At 35.9% G+C, this 27,403-nt stretch overlaps 1 protein-coding gene across 4 annotated transcripts; it reads left to right on the forward strand.

The window, feature by feature from the left end:
* Positions 1-1,717: 1,717 nt before the first annotated feature.
* On the forward strand, positions 1,718-4,240 carry LOC107805759 (BAG family molecular chaperone regulator 1-like). 4 transcript variants are annotated; one of them, XM_016629833.2, is made up of 6 exons: positions 1,718-1,931; positions 2,074-2,126; positions 2,215-2,535; positions 2,873-3,129; positions 3,410-3,556; positions 3,637-4,240. In XM_016629833.2, exons 3-6 carry the CDS (start codon positions 2,319-2,321, stop codon positions 3,985-3,987), a joined length of 972 nt encoding a protein of 323 aa, XP_016485319.1. In that variant the 5' UTR covers positions 1,718-1,931; positions 2,074-2,126; positions 2,215-2,318; the 3' UTR covers positions 3,988-4,240. The 4 variants fall into 4 exon arrangements, with proteins under 4 accessions (XP_016485319.1, XP_016485320.1, XP_075084192.1 ...); XM_016629834.2 differs by having other exon boundaries at positions 2,224-2,535; XM_075228091.1 differs by having other exon boundaries at positions 1,720-1,931; positions 2,074-2,535.
* The last annotated feature ends 23,163 nt before the right edge of the window (positions 4,241-27,403 follow it).

Below are 27,403 nucleotides of genomic sequence, written 5' to 3' on the forward strand. Positions count from 1 at the left end.
CACTTAAGCCTATATTTGTCCTTGCTCGTACCTAATTATAATATATCGGTATAAAAATTCATGTAAATTAGTCTTAATACAAAGTAGGGGAGGCAAACGGGCGTGTCGGGTCGGATCAGATATGAGACGGATCGAAAATGGTTAATACAAAAATAAATAAATTATCCGACCCGATATTTAATACGGATAAAAAATAGATTAACCGGCGGATAATATGGATATCCATGACTTCTTGAATATGATCACTTTTGGGAGAATTTCTAGAGCCCGTTTGGACATAAGAAATTTTTTACTTTTTTCGAAAAATTTTCACTTTTTTCCGAAATTAGTGTTTGGCCATAAATTTTCAAATTTTCACTTGAAGATCGATTTTGGAATTTTTCGAAAATTTAAAAAAATTTCAAAAAGCTGCTTTTCAAAATTTTCACTTAGATCACTCACAAAATTTCAAAAACAACCCAAAATTATATTCATGTCCAAACACAACTCTAATTTTCAAATACCATTTTCATTTGAAATTGTTTTTCACTTTTTTCCGAAATTTTACAATTCTTATGTCCAAACGCCCACCTAGTCTCCCAAACTTGAGTAACCCCCAATTTGAGGCTTTTTAAATGTAAAAGTTAAACTCAGTAGTTATCCATTGATTGTCCATTTTCCAAGTAGATAATATGGTTCTTATCCATATTTGACCCGTTTTTAAAAAGTTCATTATCCAACCCATTTTTAATGGATAATATGGGTGGTTAACTATTTATTTTTATCCATTTTGCCACCACTAATACAAAGATACAGTCAATGAAAGAGGTTTACTTGAATCCCTGTGCTATTTGTACATCATGACACTTTACAATTTAAAATTTAAAAAATGACATTTTCATATCTCTTATGTGTAAAAGACAAATCTCTTACGTGTAAAAGTAAATCTCTCATATGTAAAAAAAGAGAGGTAGTGTCATAAAACTAAAAATAAATTTGTAAACAGCCACAAAACTAATGAATCCCTTCACCGGAAACTTATATTGCCTAAATAGTATAAAAATATTTTTTTCACTGTGTATATAAACTTTTAAATTCCCTTGATATAAGTGGAATTTTTATTGTTGTGGCAAAGATTGTCTCAAAATTGCTTAAAGTCACATCAAATTTTTTGAATATCCTTGTTAAAATTCCTAACTTTGTTGCATATATCAATTAGATTTTAACAGATATTTAGGTAAACTCCACCTGGAAATTTTAAGTTTGAAGAACGTATACTACTGCAACTATTTAAAAAGAAGCTAATTCGAAAGATGTTTCAACTTATTAGTTCAGAAAAGACATTGGATGAATTTCCAATACATAGAGTTCACTTGCGTTAGCCCTATATTTAACTCTTCAATATTCCTTGGAAATTTTATTGGGTCTATGTAATAATCATTGTTTCGAGTGTTCTAGATTGGTATCTATTAATCAACATAGAAATCATTAGTGCAAATAAAATGATGAGTGTATGTACTTACCTGCATAATTGCATTGTACACCTGTAGAAGCTTGGTGAAAAAGTCTCAAGAGTTCTTTTCACTTTTCAGCCTTCGTCATTGAACTTTTCTTTAAGCGGTTTTAGTTTTCATTTTTCTACCTTTTTCAAGCTTTATGCACAAGCCTCTGGCGACTTCCCTTGGCCTCGTTTCTCCAATTATCTAACAGCAACTTTAATAATAATGATATACTACCAATAATTAAATGGACATTATACCTTTTAAAAAATAAGTAATTCTGTAGCAGAGTTCTCTGCTTCTTTCTTGTGTTTCGCTGTCCACTCATTTATTTATACATATTTTTGAAGTATCTTATTTTCATCTCTCTCTCCTCCTCCTTCTCCACAGGCTGAACAAACCTAACAGATGGCAAATTAATTACTCCACTTTCTTTTTCTTCAGTTTCTGGTGGTGAGGCGAAGATTTTGATTTATTTTTAACATTGAAATCCTAAGCTGAATAATCGGACAAATCTGTGGACTTTCAGATTGGCCGAGTGTCTCGATATTTTTGGCAAATTTGTCGCTTACCTTTTGATTCTTTACATTTTCAGCTCTTCAAATAAGATCTGCTATTCCTTCTCAAATTCAGCTCTCTTTCAACTTGGTAAACACCTCTCTCTCTCTTTCTCTCGGCATTTTCTCTGTACACGTGTCACAGACAATTAGAACCTTAGACACTGACGCAACTGTAGATCTTTCAGTGTCAAAAGTCAATGCTTTGATCTGCTTCCTCAAAATTCAACGTTAGCAATTCAAATCATTTCTACATACATTCTTTAGCTACAAACTCAAAAAAATGATGCAAATGAAGACGAAAACCACCGGAATGCCGCCGATGATGAACGGTAGCTCTGATGCGAGCGAGAAGGAGTGGGAGCTGAGGCCCAGTGGAATGCTGGTCCAGAAACGCAACCCGGATTGTGAAAACCGTCCTCCTCCACCTACTATTCGGGTTCGGGTCAAGTATCACTCCATTTACCACGAGATCAATATCAGTTCTCAAGCAACCTTTGGTATGTTGTAACTTAAGTAGTACTTCTCTCTTTACAATTTGTTTGAGATTATTTTTTGTTAATTCAATTTCGGAAGAATAATATATTTATACTAACTTTATACTTCTCATTTTATAAGCTTAGGAATTGTAATGACATGTTTAAAAACACAAGTTTTATTATAGCTACCCAAAAGTTATGGTATATATATTTAAAACCACATGTATTAAGAATTTTCGTTTCTTTTTAATTTTTTTATCAACTCAAATTATGCCAAGCAAATTGGAACAAAGGGAGTACTGCATTTATATAGCGTCTTTGTATTTCTAATTGTGTTTTTATGTTGTCAAATTGGCAGGGGAACTGAAGAAGATGTTGACGGGGCCAACGGGATTGCACCACCAAGATCAGAAATTACTGTATAAGGATAAAGAGAGAGATAATAAAGCATTTCTTGATATTGCTGGAGTGAAGGATAAGTCCAAAATTGTTCTAATGGAAGACCCAATTAGCCAAGAAAAACGGTACCTCGAGATGAGAAAGAATGCTAAAGTGGAGAAGGCTGCTAAAACAATATCAGAGATCACTTTGGAAGTCGATAGGCTGGCTAGACAGGTAATATTCCTCTTCCCCATTTTAGCGTTAACGAGAAGAATTAAAAAACTTTTAAAATTTATAGTGTAAAATAAATCATAAATATTGGTATAGCTATAATATTTCATTAAAGGTAAAATAAAAAATTAGATTAAATTAAATTATTTTCAAAATTTAGAAAGAAATAATTCTTTTTTTAACGGATTAAATAAGAGCATATAAATTGGAACAAATATACATTCAGTTTTCGATGAAAATATAGGTATTGTGGATAACTGTGACGTGCATTTTGATTGTCTAGGTTTCTGCACTGGAATCTATAATTTCCAAAGGTGGGAGAGTTGTAGAAAAGGATTTGATAAATCTGATAGAGTTATTGATGAATCAGCTGGTTCAATTAGATGGCATTATTGCTGAAGGTGATGTGAAATTGCAGAGAAAAAATCAGGTATTAACTTAAATCCCGCAACTTAGCTTTTAATTCATAAAGAAAAAATCTCTAAAACAAAATGTGATAAATGTTTGCAGGTGAGAAGAGTGCAAAAGTGTGTTGAAACATTAGATGTGTTGAAGATAAAAAATTCAGTTACAACCAGCAATGGCAATCACATTACAAAAGACCAATCTTCCCCAGCTCAGCAACACCAAAGGTATTCCAATGAGCAGGCATCATCACCAGTTCAACAGGAAAAATCGGTAAAAACCAAACAACAGCAGCCATCAAAGCACTCGAGCTCAGGGTCTGTAGTTATAACGACACAATGGGAAACATTTGATTCCACACCAGCGCCATTGCTGGACCATTTCTCATCACCTACAACCACACCAAGCACCCATGCTGCAGCTGTCCAACCGCGACTCAGTTGGGATTTGCTTTGAGTAAGTTGTAGCCAAAAGTGTTTGTGCTAGTTTAAAGGATCGTTTGGTGTGAATTTCTCCTTTCCCTTGTTGGTTTGGTACCTATTCTCCATTCTTTTATGTATCTAGATTTTTGTGAGATTCCCCTTTTTTCATGTATCTCCAACTTGAAAAAATAATTTGGGGGTTGCTGCATAATAGTTATTACTGGAGTATTAGGTTGTATTTCCTCTTCCAAGTTCTTTATTATGCTATCATCAATTTTCTACTGTAATGTTTTTGGTGCTGATACGTACGACAGTAAGATCATACTATTATGTATTTCCGATTGTAATGTTATTGAAGTGATAGGTATAGTATATTCCTTAACTATGCAGATTGATACTTAAATCATACAAAAACACTTATTCAATTGAGAGCTGTGGTGTTAACCTTTTACCAGAGGTGATAGAACTGTAGGTACTCAACATCGTGTTGAGTTGATAGTTGATGTTAATGAGACTTGCTGTGACAAGGAGATGTGGCTTGTACTTGCGCAATGCAACGAAATTTGGGATGGTGGTCTGATAAGTTTCCTGCGATGAATTTCTTAAACTAGGCAGGTGAGAATTACTGCTTGAGCTTATGCTTGATCTTCTTTCGTTCGTATTCGTGTTTGATCCTCCCTATTGTTATCCGATTTGGGTTAGGTCTTCGAAACCTATATTGGTACTGATGCCCTAACGCCTTTGGACTTTGAGCTAGTTTGAGGCACAAAGAATTCTATGCTTTGAAGTATAGCAATGTAGAATCCATAGTATTCATGATCCTATTTGCTTCAATAGCCCATTAGATGCAGTGCACATCAAGTGCTTACATCTGCAGCTCTTCGGCTGGTACCTCAATAGTCAATGCATTATTTGGCTTTCGGCACCCTTCAAAAAAGGAATATCATTGTTTAGGGGTGTCCTATTGGTACTATCTTTTTAAAACTCAAGCATCTGAATGCCATTCATCTTGTTTATTTTTTTACCATGGTTAGTTTCCTGTCCTTTGTGTCAAGTTTTATGGAGGCCTCTTGCTTCCATGTTTGTTATACGTTTCTTTAAACCGCCAGACTGCGAAATGGGATTCTTTTCATCCTTTGGGAGACAATCGTATTCTCCTCTGCTTTGAGTGCTCACCTACCCTCTAAGGTGTGTATTCTCCTCTACCTGTCCTGAGAGATGCTGGAAAAAATAGCGTTGGCACATTAAAGTGCAAATTGCACATTGAACGAAGCCGTCTTGGCAATAATCCTAAGCTTGACTTTTTTTCCTTCACTAGAGTTTTTTTTCCATAGGGTTTTTTCCTAATAAGGTTTTAACGAGGCACATTATCTATGGACATCCAAGGGGGAGTGTTATAAGAAAAATCAAATTATGGTGGATGTCTACTCTTCCTCCATGATCTTCTCAAATGCTTAATGACATATTCAATGACATATTTCTATGCTTAATGACATATTCAATGACATATTTTTCTTCACTTTTCATGCCTATATAAAGGCCTTGTAATAGATAGGAAAATACACACAATTGAAGAAGAAATAAGAATTTCTCCTCTCTTTTTCTCTATATCTCTTAACTTGCTTTTTCTTGTTTTATATTGTTACTTTTAGCTATATTTCATAACACGTTATCAGCACGAAGTCTCTAACCTCAAGGTTGAATTCCACTTCTGGCAAGGTATATCTCGATGATCTATTGTCAAAATTATCCAGATTTTATTCAGAAAGGTATGTATTGTTACAGACACGTCTTTCTACTACAGCAACAAGTCCGAGCTTTAAACCAAATAAGTTTGTACCACTATTTAGAATAAGCAATGGTTTGGTTATTAGAAAATTAGTATTTATGTGGCTGCTAAGGATGTCACCTTGTTAAATTTTCATGAACTAAATAATAGGTGGCATGTGGTATACTAAATAATCTACAAAATTAAAATTATATTTTATTATGTATGCTTATGGTTTTACCTTATAATACGATTTTAGTATGCCTAGTATAATGATTATACATTAGCTTAGTGTAATAATAATAATAATAATAATAATAATAATAATAATAATAATAATAATAATAATAATAATAATAATATTCGTAACTATTTTATTTTGATAAGATAAAATATTAGTACAAGAAGTATGTACTACACCAAATTTTTCATTGATGATAGTTCTTATCAAATTAACATGTTGAATCATTTCTATATGGAAAGCAAATAGTAGTAGATAGTAGAAAGAGATTTGTCAATTATTTTTGATTCCCTGATTGACTTAAAGGTTATGCTATATCTTTTTGCTTTTCTAGAGAGCAAAATACTTAATTTCCACAAAAGTGCATGGTAACTAGTAGTACTATTATTCTGTTTGATACATAATTTTTTCTTAATGTTCTGGTCATATCACTTTCATCTTGAAGTAAGCTTATTGCAACAAAGACCACATGTGAATTTTTAATATTATTTTATATTTTCATATATCTGTTTGACACTAATTACTTAGCTGATTTGAGTAAACGAAAGTCTATTATTGAGAATTATATCCAAATGACATTATGAAGAGTTTAACTCAAGAGGTAAGCATTTCCTTCATATTTGAAATTATTTTTGTCCTTTGCTATTAATGATATCAACTTCAATGAGTTCAAGTCGCAATGCACCATGAGGGTAAGACATAAAGATCAAGTCCTGATGCTCCATGATGATAAGAGTTGGGTTTGAGTCCTAATTCATTATGGCCTAACATGCCTTTATATTAGTAAGACATTGGGTTTGAGTCCCACTATACTATATTGATGATATAATGATTAACTAAAGAAAAATAATATATTTTCCATGAAAAGGAATGAATATTGTCCCACTTGATTTGCTCCATTCTTGAAGTGAATGTGGCAGCGGCACATAATAAGTCTAAATGAAGACAAGTGGTTGAACAATGAACGTGTGCGTTCCAAAGATCAAAATAATAATAATCATCACTATGATTATAAAAGGAGAACAATAAGGATTCTCAAAATAGTCCTTCAAAATGTGAAGGCAATGTTTACCATCAAATTAGTATGAAAAATAATAAAGCACGCCGCTGATTATGATCCATTCCTTAAAGAGAATGTGACTTGTGATAAGTATTGAGAATGCAGACCCAGTCCTAAAGGTGAATGTGGCAATATGTGATAAAAGTAATGAATAAAGACATACAATGCATGATTAGATGAATACCACACAACTCACTTCTAAGGGAGGTTTGAGTGAAATAAAGAGAATAAATATTATTGTGTGGTTACATGAATATGTCATTGGTCGCGTACGTGTGATTCGCCAAAAAAACAAAATTTGTTGTGCCTTATAAAAGGTTATTAAAGGCAAAATTAAAGCAAGAAATAATTTTGCTTATGATAATTTTAACCATGACAATTTATTATGATATAGTTTCTCCGTGAAGGAGACATTTACCATATAAATAGTGTGACAAAAGATTTTGTAGTACAAAAGTTGTTAAGAGCTCCGGAAAAATTAATTTGTTACTATCCGGATGAATAAAATTATTTACGACATTGATATTGTAAAGTCTCAAAAGAAACTTTTTGAGTTTCAAATGTATAAGTCAAAGTAGTTGGCATATTGAGACTATAAATGAAAGGAATGTTGAATATCTTCATATTTCTATAATAATAACGGGTAAATATGAAAGGTTACCCGATTTTCTTTCTATTTGTACTATACAAATATAAGCATGATGATAGAATCATATGTCACAAGTAAACTAGAGGTTTACTGAAACAAATATTAGTTGGCATGACCGATTGACCATCCCGGTTCAATTATGATGCGAAAAATTAATTGAGAATTATATTGGCATATATTGAAGAAATAGAAGATTCTTTAAGAATTCTCTTGTGCTGCTTCTTCTCATGATATATCAGTTAAGGTTGAGATTGAATCTCTTGATTTCTGGAACAAATAAAAGGTGATAAATATATGAGCCTAGTCACCTGCCATATGGACCGTTTACTATTATATGATTTTAATAGATGTATACTATAGTCACGTGTGCATTTGTTATCAACTTGCAATTTGGCTTTTGCAAGATTGATTGCTCAAATTATTAGAGCATAGTTTCAGAATATAAATTATGATGATTTATCTTGATAATACTGGTTTAAATCCAAGTTAGTTTAGCAGAAATTTGTATGCCTCCAATTATATCTAAACCATTGGTTATGAGTGCAAAACTGCCAAAATAAAATTTTGTATGTGATATATTATTTAATATACAACAACACTTGTACGCATGTAGCCAAATTATGATAAGTTCTCTCTATCACAATCGGTTCAGGGTCAGGAACCAAATAATTTTCATCTAAAAATATGAATGTGCTATATGATTTAATTGTTCCACCACAATGCATAAAGATGGATCCCCAAATAAGGTTAGGGATATGTGTTGGTAACCCCAACAATAGGGGCAGAAATTGGGCAGCTGAAAAAGTAATGCATGTAATGAATTATTATGAATACATCTAGATTCTCGTACGAGAAAATGTGAACTTGAAGTTCAAGTGATAATTCATTTGTAAAATATTGCCAGACATTTTTGCTGACCCAAAACTAAATGTCATATTCAGTTTCTAATGCTCCAAATAAAATAAAATTCTTAATGAATAGAGTCTATGGCATGCATGAAGCATAATAGACTAATCGGTTCCAAAGATAAAACTCCTTTAAGAAAGAGATGAGCAAATGTTCAAGATAGTCATAATAAGGAGGCAAGTGCTCTAGAAGAGCACCACGACATAACACTTCATAAGACCTCACGGGAGAGGCTCAGGTACCTGAAAATAATAAGATAAATAAATCTCAATAAGTTATGTCTTTATTGGGTAATAGTAGAACCAATATAAAATGATCGTCGACGATATTGTTAATATAATGTAGCGCTCAATGTTATTAATATTGACGAGGATCTTGAGCTCAAATCTGTCATGAAATTTGGACAGATAAATGATTGGCCAAATGAAAAATACGCAATGAAAATTGATTTCACCTGAAAAATATGAAGTTGGGCGGATAGTCCCAACACCTGAAAGTATAAAGCCAATGGAGGTATAAATGTGTTCTTGTGCGAAAAAATGTCAAGTCGATAGACATAAAGATGACTTGTGTCACAAGAAGATTTGTAATTATCCTGGTATTGATTATATAAAGACATGTTCTTCTGTGGTGGATGTCGTCATTTCAAATTTTAATCTGGCAATACAAGAAAAATGTGATATGCGTATAATGAAAATCATTGAAGGATTTAAATTGTTCTGAAACATATTAAGGTTTCCAAGAAATTTATTAAATAAAGTTTCAAAAATCTTTATATGGATTGAAACAATCAGGGCGCATGTGGTATAATCGCCTGAGTGAGTACCTGTTGAAAGAAGGGTACAAGAATGATTTAATTTATCTTTGTATCTTTATAAAAATATCTGGATCTAAATTTATTATAATCACCGTGTATGTTGATAATTTAAATATCATTGGAACTCCTAGGGAGCTTCCTAAAGCAGTAGACTATTTAAAGAAAGAATTTGAAATGAAAGATCTTGGGAAGACAAAAATTTGTCTTAGTCTACAAATTGAGTATATGAAAGATGAATTTTTTGTCTATCAATCAGCATACACTAAAAATATTTTAAAGCGATTCTATATGGATAAAGCACATCCATTGAGTACCCCGATGGTTGTGAGATCGCTCGATATAAATAAAGATCCATTCCGACCTCATGAAAATAATGACGAACTTCTTGGTCCCGAAGTACCATATCTTAGTGCAATTGGTGCACTAATGTATCTTTCTAATATTATAAGGTCTGACATAACTTTTTCAGTTAATGTCTTAACAAGATATAACTCTGCTCCTACAAGGAGACATTGGAATGGAATCAAACACATATTGCGGTATCTAAAATGGACTACCGATATGAGATTATTTTATGGCAATGATTGCAGTCCCGATCTTGTTGGTTATGTCGATGCTGGGTATTTATCTGACCCACACAAGGCTCGATCTCAAACAAGTTATGTGTTTACATATGGAGGCACTGCCATATCTTGGCAATCGACTAAGCAATCAATCGTGACTACTTCATCTAATCATGCTGAGATAATTTCTATTCATAAAGCAAGTCGAGAATGTGTATGGTTGAGGTCTATAATACACCTTATTCGAGACAAATATGATTTGAAGTGTGACAAACTACCCACAATTTTGTATGAATACAATGCAGCATGCATAGCCCAATTGAAGGGAGAATTCATAAAAGGGGATAGGACAAAGCACATTTCACCAAAGTTATTTTTCACACATGATCTTCAAAAGAATGGTGATATCAATGTGCAACAAATCCGTTCAAGTGATAATATGGCTGATTTGTTTGCCAAATCCCTACCGACGTCAACTTTCAAGAAACTAGTGTACAAGATTGGGATGCGAAGACTCAATGATGTGAATTGATGCTCTCATCAGGGGGAGATAATACGCATTGTACTCTTTTTCCCTTAAAAGGTTTTATCCTACTAGGTTTTTCTTGCAAGGTTTTTAACGCGGCAACCAAAAGGCGTATTTCTAAATACGTGTACTCTTTTTCCTTCACTAGGATTTTTTTCCCATAGGGTTTTTTCTAATAAGGTTTTAACGAGGTACATTATCTATGGACATCCAAAGGGGAGTGTTATGAGAAAAATCAAATTATGGTGGATGTCTACTTTTCCTCCATGATCTTCTTAAATACTTAATGGCATATTTCTATGCTTAATGACATATTCAATGACATATTTTTCTTCACTTTTCATGCCTATATAAAGGCCTTGTAATAGATAGGAAAACACACATAATTGAAGAAGAAATAAGAATCTCTCCTCTCTTTCTCTCTATGTCTCTTAACTTGTCTTTCCTTGTTCTATATTGTTACTTTGAGCTATATTTCATAACACAATGCATAATTTCAATGCCGATAAATCATACTCTATCCGTTTCAATTTATATGAATAGATTTTCTTTTTAGTCCGTGGAAAAAAGAATGACCCCTTCCCTTATTTGGAAACAATTTACCTTTATGCAATGATTTATAGCCATACAAAATATATATGCTTTATTTTACACCACAAGTTTAAAAGTCTTCTCTCTTTTCTTAAATTCCGTGCTCAGTCAAATGAGTTCACATAAATTTAAACGGAGGGAGTATATCAAATGAGAAGTATACCAAAAGAGACACATACATTTAATGTGCTTCGGTTAATTGACCTTGTTGAGCTATGAGTTTTGATGATTAACAAGTGTGTGCAATGAACATGTGCTAAGAACCAGGTTCTCGCAGTAGCTGCTGAAGGTCCTTATAGGGCAGTAACTTTTTACACGAAAGTTACTGCAGTCCGATATTGGTGGGAAGGATTCTTGATGCGATAAAAGTTGTTGCCTAAGGATATTTCCATATACGAGTCACAAAGCTTGAGGAGTCCTAGTGATCTTAGGATTTGCAACTAAACAAGAGTTTGACTATTCTTAGAACTCCCAAAGATCTTGGAGTTGTGAGGAGTTAAATATCTTGCCTATGTACTGTTGAAGACTCACTTTTTCACACCTTGACTGAAGAAAAGAGTATAAGCATTTTCCAGTTCAAAACGCACGTGAAGTTACTGATCAAGTTTGTTCTTTAGTAATTTAGGAAGGTACTCAAAGTAACAATTGATATCAGAACGGGTTCTCTTAAACATGGTTAACACCTAGAGAGATCTTGAAAGAAATGATGCTCCACCTGGAATCAACGAAGGACAATCAACTACTAGACCACCTCTGTTTAATGAAAAATACTATAGTTGGTGGAAGGCAAAAATGGAGGATTTCCTAACGACCGAGGACTATGAACTATGGATTATGGTAAATCGAGGACCATTGACTCCCACCAAGCAAAATGGGCAAAATGAAACAGTTCCCAATGACCTTTCAGAATTTGTGGCAGCTGACTTCAAAATGATGGAAAAGAATTCCAAGGCCAAGAAGATTCTCATTTATGGACTTGGTCCTGATGAGTACAACATGATATCTGCCTGCTCCAACGCAAAGAAAATCTGGGACTCACTTCAAACTGCTCATGAAGTGACAAATCAGGTAAAGAGATCAAACATTGAGTTGCTCATGAGAAACTATGAGTTCTTCTCTATGAATGAGTTTGATCCTATTCAGGAGATGATAACCAGGTTCACTATCATAGAAAATGAACTAAAGTCGCTGGGAAAGTAGTTTATCTCTTAAGAACTGGTTAGAAAAGTTTTGAGGATTCTTCCTGCCTCATGGGAACCAAAAGTTATAGCCATTCAGGAATCAAAGGAGTTGCACAAAATATCACTAGATGAGTTGATTGGAAATTTAAAAACTCATGAGATGAGGGATTTGGAAATATGCAAGGAAGAACCAAAGAGGGATAAGACACATGTTCTTAAATCTACTGATGAAGATGAGTTTGACAATGTTGATCTAGACATTGCAATGTTTGCTTCAAAAAATTCATGAAGAACTCCAGAAATGCACAAAAGAAAGAAAATAATAGCAAACCTAAGCAGGCTGACAAGTCTTCATATGATAGATGCTACATGAGTAACAAGTTGGATCACATGGTCAAAGACTGTCCAATGTGGAAAATTAATTGGAAGAAATAAAGAGTCGAGAAAGAAAAAAAGGATAAGTTGAAGGAGCGAGGCCTAAACAAAAGCAAAATCCTAGGTAAGGGATTCACTCAGGCCATGAAACAAGCTTTCATGGTAGCATATGAAGATAGTGGAAGTGACAAAGAAAAGGATGAGATTTTTAGTCTATATGCTGTAATTGACTCACACGAGTCCAATGAGTCTGAACCTCCTACAGCTAGGGATGCACATTGGAAGACCCCCTCCTTTTGATGAACATCACTTTGATGAATGAAAGATGCATATGTATGTGTTCCTTCAGGAAACTGATTATGAAATATGGATAATTGTCAATTACGGGATAAACATACTTACAAAAGTTGATAGCAATGGAAACAAGAGCATCAAAAGAGTAGAAGAATAAAATGCTGAGGCTCGCCAGATCATCTAGAAAAATGCTAAAGCAAAGGACCTCCTTTATAGGAGTCTTCCAAAGAATGTTCTCTACAAGGTGTCCTCCTGCATCTTTGCCAATGACATATGGAGGACCCTGGAAGCTGACTATGAAAATGAAAATATTGAGTTAGTACTGACGGCAATTAAAAAAAGCAATTCAGAAGAGGAAGTGATAGGGATGATGACCATGAGTTATTCAGAGCTTGAAGACAAACCAAATAAGGTAAGTATCTCTAATATAAAACAAAACATTTATTCTATGTAAGTGATAGGGATGATGACCACGAGTGATTCAGAGCCAGAAGACAAACCAAATAAGGTAAGTATCTTTAATCTGAAAGAAAACATTCGTGCTCTGTCTAAAGAACAACTAATGGTTATAATAGTAACTATGATGAGTGAAATGGATAGGTTAAGTGCTGTAAATGATAAGTTAGTAAGCAATCTTTCATGTGTCAAACTTGATTTCAAAAATCTTGAATCAAACAAAACTGATCTCGAAAGACAGATTAAGGAACTTAAGGACCAAGTCTTTGAGCTCACTGCACTTAAATGAGCAACACGTTTCTGCAAATGGAAAGGGAATAATAAGTGGTTTGCAAAACAACCGTGAAGAAGAATTGAAAGAGCTTAAGGATAATCCGTACGATGCTGATAGCAGGAATAAAACACTACATGAGAAGCTTGAAAATGCAAAGTATGAACTACCTTGATTAAGCAAGTGACATAGATCTTCTGATGCCATGAACTGACTGAATGAGAATTATAGTACAAACAAATCAAGAATTGGCTACAGAAAACCTATACCTAGATTTGATCCTAACTATATAGGAATTTCTAATAATAAAATATGCACTCACTGTGGAAAGGTGAGACATTTCAGAGACATTTGTCCTGCTTTAATTCATGCTCAGTTCAAAAATGCTTTTTGCCTACCTAAGTATGTGGAAGTGAAAGAAAAAACAAGAGTCACTCCCTCTATTCAAACTAAACAGATTAAGGTCAATAAGAAAGAGACATTCAATGTCCTGCCTCTCTAGGCAAATTAGACTTGATTCATCCTTTTTCCAATTAAAAAGGACCAAGGCTTGTCTGGTTTCCCAAAGCTAACTTGTGATTTTTATTGCAGGTTAAAGTGAGAGAAAACAATCAAGATTGGTATCTGGAGAGTTGTTGCTCAAGACATATGACTGGTGAAACGAAGAATTTTCTTTCCCTAACAACCTTCCAATGAGGGAGTGTATCCTTTGAAAATGGAAAGAAGGGTCAAATAACTAGAATTGGTAAAGTTAGTAAATCACTCTTTCATTCTATAGAAGATGTATACTACGGGGTTGGATTCAAGCATAATCTCCTTAGTATATCCCAAATGTGCGGTAATGGTAATGAGGTAACGTTCAATTCAACAATTTGTACTGTTACAAAATTGGATACAAACGAAACTATTCTGAAAGGTAAGAGACATAAAAATGTCTACAAAATATCTATTATGTCTCTCACTCTGAGTGAGCATACATGTTTAAGTGTAGTGGAAGATAATCCACTACTGTGGCATAGAAGAATGAGTTATGCCAGTGTGTCCCAACTCAATAAGTTGGTAGCAAAGGACCTGGTCCTTAGGTTACCAAAGGTTGAGTTTACATTTGATAAGGTTTGTGATGCATGTATTAGAGGTAAGCATATAAGTCCATCTTTTAAATCTAAGAAAGTTACCAGCACCTCTAGACCCCTTGAACTTCTTCACATGGACCTATATGGACCCATGCGTGTAAATAATGGGGAGGGGGGGGAGTATGTGTTTGTAATTGTTGATGACTTCTTTAGGTACACATGGACCTTGTTTCTGGAATCTAAGGATGAAACCTTTGATGTATTTTGTGTATTTGTCAGAATGATTCAACAGAAACTAGGAAGTTTTGTGTCAAGCATTAGAACATATCATAGAACTGAGTTTGAAAACTCTAAATTCCTTGAATTCCACAACACTCATGACATTGAACATAACTTCTCTGCACCTATAACTCCACAACAAAATAGTTTTGTGGAAAGAAAGAATAGATCTCTTGAAGATATGGGTAGAACTATGCTGATTGCTAGTGGACTACCTAAAATCTTCTGGGATGAGGCAGTCAATATTGCCTGTTACTTGTTAAATAGGTACATGGTCAGACCCATTCTTAAGACAAACTCCCTATGAGTTACTTCGAGGAAGAAAGCTCAACATCACCTACTTGAGAGCTTTTAGTTTTAAATGCTTTATGCACAACAATGGTAAAGAAGCTCTAGGTAAATTTGATGATAGAAGTGATGAGGGAGTATTCTTGGGATATTCACCACATAGTAAAACATATAAAGTATTTAGTAAAAGAACTATGTGTGTGGAACGAAATATTCATGTAATCTTTGATGAATCTAACAATATGGCCGAGAAAGGTTTGCATGACGAAGATCATGATATAGGGCTCACAGAGGAAATGATCTCTGAAACTGAAGGAGAATTTGAGAAAAAATCTAAAGGAGCATCATGCAATCAAGAAGGTGATGGAAGTGATCAGGAAGTACAAGAGGAAGAGGGAATAATTCTGACAGATACTCAGACAAGAGAAGTTATACCTACTGTCATTGGTCCTTTAGGCAACTTCTCTACTGAACCATCTCAAAGTCTGTAAGTTAGGCCATGGAAATACCAAAGCTCTCATCCCCTTGAAAATATCATTACTGATCTAAATGCAGGAGTACAAACAAGATCATCCTTTAGAAACATGTGTGCACTCAGTGCCTTTTTGTCTCAGATAGAGCCAAACAACATAAAGGAAGCCCTAAAGGATGCAGATTGGATAATTGCCATACAGGAGGAGCTAAACCAATTTAAGAGGGGAAAGGTATGACATCTGGTACAAAGACCCAAAAATAGAACTGTTATTAGAAGTAGATGGGTGTTCGGGAACAAGCTGGATGAGAAAGAAATATCATCTGGAATAAGGTGAGACGGGTGGTTCAGGGATACAATCAAGAAGAAGGAATTGACTATGATGAAACATTTGCTCCAGTTGCCAGAATAGAAGCCATCAGAATGTTGACAGTGTTTGCTGCATATATGGAGTATACATTATATTAGATAGATCTAAAGAGTGCATTTCTGAATGGCTATTTGAAAAAGGAAGTGTTTGTCAAACGGCCTCCTCGCTTTGAAAGTGAATAATTTCCTTATCATGTCTTCAAATTTAACAAGGCCTTATATGGACTAAAACAAGCTCCAAGAGCTTGGTATGAGAGGCTCTCAAAATTCCTCTTAACCAATGACTTTCTAAGGGGAAAGGTAGATAATACACTGTTTCTAAAATACAAAGGAAAGAACCTTCTGATTGTATATGTGTATGTGATGATATCATTTTTGGGGCCACTAATAAATCATCGTGCAAAGAATTTGCTGAAATGATGGGGAATAAATTTGAAATGAGCATGATAGGTGAGTTGAACTTTTTTCTTGGGCTACAAATCAAGCAGACACCTACTAGAACAATGATTCATCAACAAAAGTACATCAAAGATCTCTTGAAGAAATTTATCATGGATTCCTCAAATTCAATTGATACCCCTATTGACATTGCAACAAAGCTTGATCTGGATGAAGAAGGAAAAAATATGGAACAAAAACTATACATAGGAATGATTGGTTCACTTCTATATCTCAGTGCAAGCATGCCTGACATTGTGTTCAGTGTGGGTCTATGTGCAAGGTTTCAGGAAAATCCCAAGGAGTCTCACTTGAAGGAAGTCAAAAGAATACTCAGATACTTGAAAGGAACTCCTGATTTATGCCTGTGGTATCCAAGAGGATAAAATTTTAACTTAGTTGGTTATGTTGATGCTGACTATGTAAGTTTTAATCTTGACAGAAAAATCACTTCTGGAACAACTCACTTTCTACGTTCTTGCCTTGTGTCTTGGGGGAACAAAGAAGCAGATCTCAATGGCCCTATCTACAGATACAGCAGAATATGTGGCAACAACATCATGTTGTGCACAATTGCTATGGATAAGGCAACAACTCACAAACTATGGTATTTTTGTTGATTGTGTTCCTATCTTTTGTGATAATACCAGTGCCATAAATATTTCTAAACATCTATGTCAACATAAGATAGCTAAACACATTGACATCAGACACCACTTTCTCAGAGATAATGTGGAAAAAAAAATATCTCAATAAATTTCTGTAAAAATGAAGATCAAATTACTGACATTTTCACTAAGGCACTGAGTAGAGTTTATTTTGAAAGAAACAAGATGGTACTAGGATTAATTAAGTCATCTCACTAAGTTGAATCCCAATGATTGGCTAGGAAAAATGGCAATAGTTGTAGATGTCTAAGTAACAAATACTTGATTGACTCTCACACTTGTTGTAAGTATACACACTTGCCTTGAAAATCTAACTGATGCTGGTGTATTATGATATTAACCTATTGTGTCTGAAGCCAATAGGCAATAGCAGGGAAGATAATGATAAACTGAGGAAGGAAATCAATCTGCTTAGGGAAGAGCTGAGGAAGGATAGAGAAGCTCATGCTGGTGTATTATGATATTAACATGCCAGTGTGAAAATCTAATTGATGCTGGTGTATTATGATATTAACAAGCTGGTACTAGGATTAATATAGTCCTTTCACTAAGTTGAATCCCAATGATTGGCTAGGAAAAATTACAATAGCTGTAGATGTCTAAGTAACAAATACTTGATTGACTCTCACACTTGTTTTAAGTATTTACACTTGCCTTGAAAATATAACTGATACTGGTGTATTACAATATTAACCTATTGTGTCTGAAGCTTTATTGTGGAAAGGACTAAGGAATTTCAAAGGAGTTGGTTCGTCAACTCAGGTACATGCCATCTTGTCAAAAGTTATTAAAATTTAATAACTAGAATTATTGCTGTAACCAGACTTCCTAAATCAAGTAGGCATTAATTCTATCTGTTATCAAAGTCAAAGTTCGAGGAGGAATTTTATTCAGTTAAGAGTCCTATAAATTCTAAAAGTTCGTTTGTCAAATATATCTGTTGTTAGAGTTCTGTTAGAACTCAAATCAATACCCTCTCGATTCTAGTCAAATCAGGACTACTCCCCTAAGCAAGAAACAAAGAAAATTCTCTCGTCTCTTCTTCATCATGACAAAGCCCAGCCAGACTCCCTGTCTCCCTCAAAAATTAAATCATCCTCAAAATGTGGCTCTAAATCCAAAGTTGAGAAGGATAAGCTAAAGACGAGTGTGAAATTGATAGTTAACTTTACACTATTACCTGCTGCTTCTCAACCCCCATCCTCTGATATCACTGCACCACCATCCATTGTCACTCTTCTACCTCTATACTCTATAACCTCTGCACCTCCATCTCTAAAAATAACCATGCAAGCCACTATGACTATACCACAGATCAGGTCCAAATCCACAAAGATCAAGGCTACTTCAAGGAAGTCAGTAAAAAATGGAAAATCAGTTGACAATGCTATTGCTAAGGGGGAATAAGCAATTAAGTATCCCATTGATAAAGGGGAACCTGCAATTGACAAGGATGCTCAGGTAAAATCCTCTCCGTCAAAATTTAATGTTCTTGTATCTATCATAGATGTGTCCTCTCTAGATATAGTTTAACCCCTGAAAGACACAACACATGCAGAAACATTTGTGGTAGAAAAAAGGACTGTACCACAACCTGAGAATCTCGAAGTAGTTGCAGAGCAGTCTGTGACCGAGGGGGAAGGTGAGAAATAATAAGGGAACACTGAAGCTTCTGATAAAAGTGCTTATAACTGGATTAATTATGAGGAAACAAATATAGAGGGAGAAGTGGAAGGAGAGAAGGATCACAACTTAGAAGTGAGAAAAAGTGAGATGAGGGTGAATCAAAAAAGGAAAATGAGGGTGATTCAGGAAAAGAAAAAGGTGAGCAAGTGGGAGATTCAGAAGAAGAAATGGGAACTGAGGGAGAAGGATATTTTGAGAGTGAGGACAATGATCACGATGGAGTAGGAGATGATGAAAAAGAAAGTGAGGATGAGGACTCTGAATCTAAGAGTGGGAAGGAAAATGAGAGTAAAGAATTTGAAAGATTTATGACTATTAGAAATACAATCATGGCCCCTTTGGGAGAAGTAAATGAAGAGGAAAGTTTGGAGGAACCAAGGCCTTCCTTAAACCCTTTCTTAGGAGATGAGGAAATTGAAAGTGATGAGGTTGACCTGCCATTATCTGAGGTGGGAAAGAAAAAGAAGAAAGCCCCAGCAAAACCTACAAAGACAGCTTCACTAAGAAAGAAGGAGGTGGCTCCTCCTACTAAAACTCCTCTCACCAGGAGTAAGAGAAACGTTGTTGATGAGAAACTGAACAAGGAAGCTAAGAGTACCAAAAGAACAAGGAAATCGGTTGGAGCTAACTAAAGCTGTTGTTGAATTGGATAAGGGTGATGAACCTGGTTCTTCCCTTAAGGGCAATAAACCATTAGTGAATAGGACTGCTATCAAACCCATCAAGGCAACTGCCTCTACTTCTCAGAAGAAGATCTGAGGGAAGAAGAAAACTACTAAGTCAGAGATAGTTTACAGGATGGCATAGTTCAAAAGTAGGAAAGTCTTGAATGGGAAGATCCTAGCCAACACTGTTGAAAAGGGATTGGCACAGTTGGTAGAGAAGCTTCACATGCAGGGATGGACACATGTTTGTGAAACCGTTCCCCCATGTGTGTGCACCTACAGTGGTTGAATTTTATGCTAACTTTCAGTTTGATGGCAAAATGGAGAAGAACTCTGTGAGAGCCTTTGAGCTAGAATTTGATGTTGAGGAATTCTGGTTGCTGCTAAACATCCCTCCCTAGGATTTGAAAATTATTTGAAGAAAAAGTGGCCAGCAGTTGACAATTATGTGGATAGAAGGATTGTGGTCACCAAAACATTTCCTAGAAATTTGAATTGGATGCTCCTCAAAAGGTGTATAAGACTGATATGACACCTTTTCACAAATTAGTATTCCATTTTGTGAATTCTTGCATTTTGCAGAGGACTGAGAGGAGGCATGAGGCCACTCTGCTTGACATGGCTGTGATGAAGCTGTTGGATACTGGTAAGGCTATCAACCTTCCTAGTTTGATGATCCAACACATGGCAAGGGTTACAGACACTTCCAAGGCTAACCATGCTATACCCCTATGGTTTCATGTTGACTAAGCTATTTGACAAGCTCAATATCTCTATGCCTGAGCTAAAGTTTGGCAATCACAATGATGTCCTAGATGCTGTCATACTCAGACAGTGTGGCTATGGTGAGATCAAGGCTAGAGGCCCAACTGGAACTGCAATTCTGCCTGGAAGTAGTAGGGCTACTGAGCTTTCTAAGGGGTTGGAGTTGGCCTTGGAGGAAAATGCTTAACTCAGGGAAGATAATGATGAACTGAGGAAGGAAACCAAGCTGCTTAGGGAAGAGCTGAGGAAGGATAGAGAAGCTCATGCACAACAAATTGCAACTCTTGTAAAGGCCTTGACCCCTTCTACCTCTCACCCCTGACCTTGGTCCTTATCCCCTTGTTGTGTGCCTAATTCCAGTAGCGTAGTAGTGCCCTATCCTTTCTTTTATGTATAGTTCGGATTAGTATGCATGAACATCTGGATTATTTTGTTTTAATGCCAAGAACCAGGTTCTCACAGTAGCTGCTGAAGGTCCTTACATGGCAGTAACTTTTTACACAAAAGTTACTGCAATACGATATTGGTGGGAAGGATTCTTGATGCGATAAGGGTTGTTGCCTAAGGATATTTGCAAATCCGAGTCACAAAGCTTGAGTAGTCCTTATGATCTTAGGATTTCCAAGTAAACGAGAGTTTGACTGTGTTTAGGACTCCCAATGATCTCAGCGTCATAAGGAGTTAAATACCTTGCCTATGGAATGTTGAAGACTCACCTTTTCACACCTTAATTGAAGAAAAGAGCATAAGCATTTTCCAGTTCAAAACGCACGTAAAGTTACTGATCAAGTTTCTTTTGAAAGTTAATTTCTTTTCTACTTGAGTCAGTTTAGTTCATACATTTTAGGATATTGAGTTGTAATCATGATTTCATTCAAACAAGTTACTTGGAGTATTTTCTAAGTTTGCAAGTTGGAGTAAGTTGTATTCTTCATATAATAAGTATAAGTAGGTGAAGTGTGGAGGTGCATTAGGTTACAAGAGTTGTAATCGGTACATTTGGCTCAGATGTTCTAGTGAAGTTGAAGTTAAAATCCTACGTGGTAGGTCGTTATTTTTGCACCTTTGAGCCAAGTGATTTTCCACGTAAAATTACTGTCGTTTAGTTTCATGTTTATTTTATTTATGCGCAAGGAGTAAGGTAAAGAACCAAGTTCTTTAGTAATTTAGGAAGGCACTCAAAATCGCAGATCTACATCCATAGACGGAGATAAGCAATCTACTATATAAAAGAGAGTGTAAAATATCTAGAGGACAACCTCACAATGAGGCAGACTGGCAGGATAACACTTGTCTAAAACATTCTCTCCCGAAACAAAACCCTTAAACCCCTTATGGCTACATTGTGGATTCTACTAAATGAGAAAGAAGGATCTTTAATTTATAAAAGTCCAACATCTTTTTCTCCAAGAAAAAGACTAGCCAAATATAGGAGATTTATAATTTCCTTAAAGGAAAAAAAATTAATTATGGTAAGTATGTTTCCCTTACTTCAAGAGATAAGAAATCCAGATATGATACAAAAATTAGGGCAAATATTAACAATTTTCCCCCCTTTACTTGAATTTTTGATAAAGAATTTGATCCACCTTCTTCTAATAATCTTCGCGAGTTAAATCTCCATCTCCTTCACTAAAACCTTTCAACTAATTGAACATAAAAAATCTCTACCACAATGTCTTTTTCTCAACATAGAGCTACATCTCGGTCAAATTGCTTAGATATAAATCTTCATTATCGTCAAATAGGTCGCGGTTAGAACTAAAAGCACCTTAAACCTATCTTGAACCTGACTTTGATACCACTTGTTAGGATCAAAAGAATCAGGTATCATGCGAAAACTAATAAAACAGACCTTCAATGACGATAAATCACCATCAATAGAGAAATATATCAAAAGATATACGTGGTTCATTCAAGTGACCTTAATCCACAATCAGAAATGAGCAATCCACTATATAAAAGAGAATACAAAATATCAAGAGAAAAACTTCACAAAGAGGCACACACAAGTAGTAGGTAATACGTATCTAAGACATTCTACCCCTAAACCAAACTCTAAAATCCCTTATCGCTACTTTGTGGCTGATACTAAATGAGAAGGAAGGATCCTAAATTTATAAAAGTCCAAAACCTTTTTCTCCAAGAAAATGACTAGCCAAATATAGGAAATTTACAATTATATTTTAGGAAAAGAAAAAAAACTAATTATGGTAAATATGTTGTCCTTCTTTCAAGAGATAGGAAAACCAAATATGATAAGAAAATCAGGGCAAACACATAAAAGAGAAAAGAGTTGATCAGGTAAAAAGGGCACAATGTTTTTATTTTTTATTTTTTTATTGTTATAGAAGACACTAGCTCTGTTGACACTCGAATTGGCATCAAACCGCTCACATAACAATGCGATTGAGTAATTTGTACATGGTCTTTCCTCTGCTCCTTATATATTTGTCTTGGTGTTTGCTCTAATGCTGAGCCAAGAAGAAATTAATGTATTGCAAAATTGTAAGTATGCTGAGAATGTCCATGAATTCTGGGTCAAACTCCAATCTATAAAGTAATAAAATTGAACTGATAAAAGGAAAGTGAAGAGCGTTAGATGTATATCATCAAACAGACAGTCATGTATGCATTATTTGTAAGAGTGTGTTATTAAGCTTCTTTAGTTTCGATCCTTGCTCTTATTTTTTCTTTTTGAGGTACTAGATTTTTTTTATATCTCTAGCCATTACAATAGAGACATTGCTCCTGATTGGTCCATTTGTGCCAGTATTCTATCAATTTAGAGTTTGGTTGAATCATGCATTTATTTATTGTAAAATAGGGAGTGATATTTATTACTTGCTTCCAGTGAAGACTGAAGAGTATAAGATGACAAAAGGGTTGGATATCATTACCTAACCATCCTAATGATAGAAGGCCACAAACAACTTTCATAGCAACGTTTAGTGCTAAAAATAGAAAAAGCTGACAATGGTTTTAATATAAAGATCCGACCGATTGTTTTGGTCATTCGTATTTCCGTTCGGTGGTTGAATGCTTCAAGTAGATTCATATGATGTATTATGATTTGCATGTATTGTCGATTTTGGTTTTCGAGCGATTCTGGATTGATTTGGAAGAATTATTCTCATTTTAGAAGATTTAAGTTTGAAGAGTTGACCAAGTTTAACTTTTGCGTATTTGACTCCGGATCGAAGTTTTGATGGTTCCGTTAGGTCTGGATAATGATTTTGAACTTAGGCGTATGTCCGTAAGTGGATTTGGAGGCTCCTAGGTTGTTTTGGCTTGAATTGGCGAAAGTTGGATAGTTGAAGGTTTGGAAGGTAGATAGGTTTAGCCGAGAGTTGACTTTGTGGGTATCGGGTTCATATTGAGGTTTCGGGAGTTAGTATAATTCCGTTTTGTCATTTGGGACTTGCATGCAAAATTTGAGGTCATTCCGAGTTGATTGATATGGTTCAACAATGAGTTTTGGAAGTTGAAAGTTCATTAGTTCATTAGGCTTGAATTGAGGTACGATTCATAGTTTTGGTGCTGTTTGGTGTTATTTGAGGCCTTGAGTAGGCCTGCATTATGTTTTGGTATGGTTGGTATTTGGTTTGTCAGCCAGTTCAGTCTGCACTTCAGGCTTTATATGGTGCTCCAATTATCCATGGGTCCCAAAGCACTCGTTCTAGATACCTCCCACAGCCACGTCAGCAGAGAGGTTGCTTTGAGTGTGGGGATATCAGGCACACGATGAGACATTGTCCCAGATTCCGGGCTAGTGTACCTTAGCAGATACTCAGGCTATAGGTTTCGCACCAGTTGCTACTACACCTCCACAACCGGCTAGAGATGCGGGATAGGCGAGTAGAGGGCGTCCTAGAGGGGGAGGCCAGGCCCGTTGTTATGCTTTTCCTGGTAGGACTGAGGCTGCCGCAGCAGATGCTATCATTTAAGGGATTGTTCCAATCTGCCATAGAGATGTATCGGTTTTATTTTATCCGGGATCTACTTAATTGTATGTGTCATCCTATTTCCTTCATATTTAAATGTGTATCGTGATTCTTTGGGGTACTCCTGTTTATGTGTCTACACCCGTAGGGGATGCTATTGTGGTGGACAGTGTTTATCGATCTTGTATAGTCACAATTGGGGATTATGTGACTAGGGTTGACCTTTTGTTACTCAAAATGGTTGGTTTAGATGTGGGTTTTGTGGATGGTTTGGCCACGAATTACGATTGTGGTGCTCTACAAGCATGGGAGTCCGTTATGTGTTGTGATTTTGGTCTGCGAGATTGAGTTAGTGAAAGGTTTTCAGTTGATGGGATGTTGTTCCTACTTGTGGTTCTGAGTTGAGGATGGGATATTAGTGTTTCCATGTGGATTGGTATATTTGGATCGGGCTACGTGCCGTTGTGGGGTTATGTTAGGATGAGATTCTTTATGGTTATTTCGTGTGTATTGCTGCCTCCTTATGGGATGTATTCATAGTATGGCACCGATGGGGAGTCGTACATGTTGGGCTTGTTGGATAGTCTCTCATGTGTTTCTCTTTCTATCTTTAGTTACATTCGAATTGTTTCTTCTTGGGTGTGGATTGCGATGTATGTGACTAGGTAGTGTTTGGTGTGACTTTCTGGTCAAACAACTTGTACTTGATGAGATGAGGTCATTGGACCTACGGTTAGTGCGATCCGACTGGGATAAGGTATTTCTGGATGAGAATGTTGTTGATTAGCTTGGAGCTTGACGATGGTTCATGTCAGGCGAGAGAACTCCATGGCTTATTGATTGGGTGAGTGTTTATGAGATCAACATATTTCCTACATCTATAGCAGTGTGGTGAAGGTTTCGAACAAGGTTCTAATTGTTATGAGGTTATTTACCGGTACCGGGTTCGGTTATGGTCAACTATTGTAGTCGGAGATGTGGATATGGCTTATGAGCGATGGGTTACGTCATTTTGTTATACATTGTGGATGTATGCATGAGCTGTTGCAGCTGGTTGGGGTAGACACAATGTGTATATTTTAGAATCGGGTCTTAGGTGGAGGCCTGAATGATGATATTGGGATTGTGGACTAAGGTTGAAGGAAGGATCTTCGATTAGGTGGTGTTGATAGGCTTATATATGGATTGAGGACGTGGGATCACTGTGGGTATGTGTATGGTGAGTTTATACAGTGATTCGATGGCTCTGGAGCAACTCTTGGCATGTTCGAGGATGAATATTTATTTAAGAGGGGAAGAATGTAACGACCCGGTCGGTCGTTTTAGTTATTCGTATTTCCGTTTGGTGGTTCGATGCCGCGAGTAGCTTAATATGATGTATTATGACTTGCGTGTATGGTCAGTTTTGATTTTCGATAGGTTCAGGATTGATTTGGAAGAATGATTCTCATCTTAGAAGCTTTAATTTAGAAGAGTTGACCAATTTTGACTTTTGCATATTTGATCTCGGATCAGAGTTTTGATGGTTCCGTTAGGTCTGGATGGTGATCTTGGACTTAGGCATATATCCGAAAGTAGATTTGGAGGTTCGTAGGTTATTTTGGCTTGAATTGTCAAAAGTTGGATAGTTGAAGGTTTGGAAGGTAGATTGGTTTAACCGAGAGTTGACTTTGTGGGTATCAGGTTTAGATTACGTCTCCGGGAGTTGTTATAGGCATGTTGTGTCATTTGGGACTTGCATGTAAAATTCGAGGTCATTCCGAGTTGATTTGATATGGTTCGGAGTGAGTTTTGGAAGTTGAAAGTTGATTAGTTCATTATGCTTGAATTTAGGTGTGATTCGTAGTATTAATATAGTTTGGTGTGATTTGAGGCCCCGAGTAGGTCCGTATTATGTTTTTGGATTGGTTAGTGTGATTGGACGGGGTCCTGGAGGCGTTGAGCGTGTTTCTGATAAGTTTCAGATCATTTTCACTCATGTTTGGATTGCACATTTTCTGATGATATGGTGTTTATCGCGATCGCAAAGTGTTATTTTTGTGGCTGATGTTTTGGTCAACACGTTCGCGAAGATATGATCGTGTTCGCGGAGCCTGGAGGGGCGGTGTTCATCGCGTTCACTCACGAAGTGTCCTCCTCCTCGGTTGACCATGCAAGCGAACAATCTCTCTGACGTAAATCTGAGACAACTTCTCTTAAGTGTAAGAATTCATACCCGGAATGATATGCGCCGACTTTGTCAACCGATCAACAATGACCTAAATGGCATCAAACTTCCTCAAAGTCTGTGGAAAACCTACCACAAAGTCCTTGGTAGTGCACTCCCACTTCCACTCCGATATATCAATCTTTTGAAGAAAACCACCTGATTTTTGATGCGCATACTTGACCTGTTGATAGTTCAAACACCATAAAACATGCTCAATAATGTCCTTCTTCATCCTTCACCACTAATAATGCTTCTTCAAATCACAATACTTCTTCGTGGAACCTGGGTGAATAGAATACCACAAATTGTGAGACTCCTGAAGGATCAACTCTCTCAAGCCATCGATATTAGGAACACAAATTCAACCCTGAAGTCTCATAGCGCCATCATCCCTAATGACCATCTTTTTAGCACCACCTCGCTACAGCATGTCCCTAAGTACCAACAAGTGTGGATCATCATATTGGCGATCCTTGATACATTCAAACACGGACGACCACGCAACAATGCAAACAATAACTCTAGTAGGCTCAGAAATATCCAATCTCACAAATAAGTTAGCCAAAGCCTGAACATCCCTAGCCAAAGGCCTCTCCGCAGCAGGAATAAATTCCAAACTCTACATGCTCTCCACCTTCTTACTCAAGGAATCCGGTACCAAATTTTCCTTACCTAGATGATACGAGATAGTGATATCATAATCTTTCAATAGCTCCAACCACCCCCGCTTCCTCAAATTAAAATCCTTCTATTTAAACAGATGTTGAAGACACCAATGATCAGTGTAAACCTCACAAGACACAGCCATACAAGTAGTGCCTCCAAATCTTAAGTACATGCACACGCAGCCGTCAATTCTAGATTATGGACCAGATGGTTCTTCTCATATGGCTTCA

This window comes from Nicotiana tabacum, chromosome 13, assembly GCF_000715075.1.
Source record: "Nicotiana tabacum cultivar K326 chromosome 13, ASM71507v2, whole genome shotgun sequence".
Classification (NCBI taxonomy): domain Eukaryota; kingdom Viridiplantae; phylum Streptophyta; class Magnoliopsida; order Solanales; family Solanaceae; genus Nicotiana; species Nicotiana tabacum.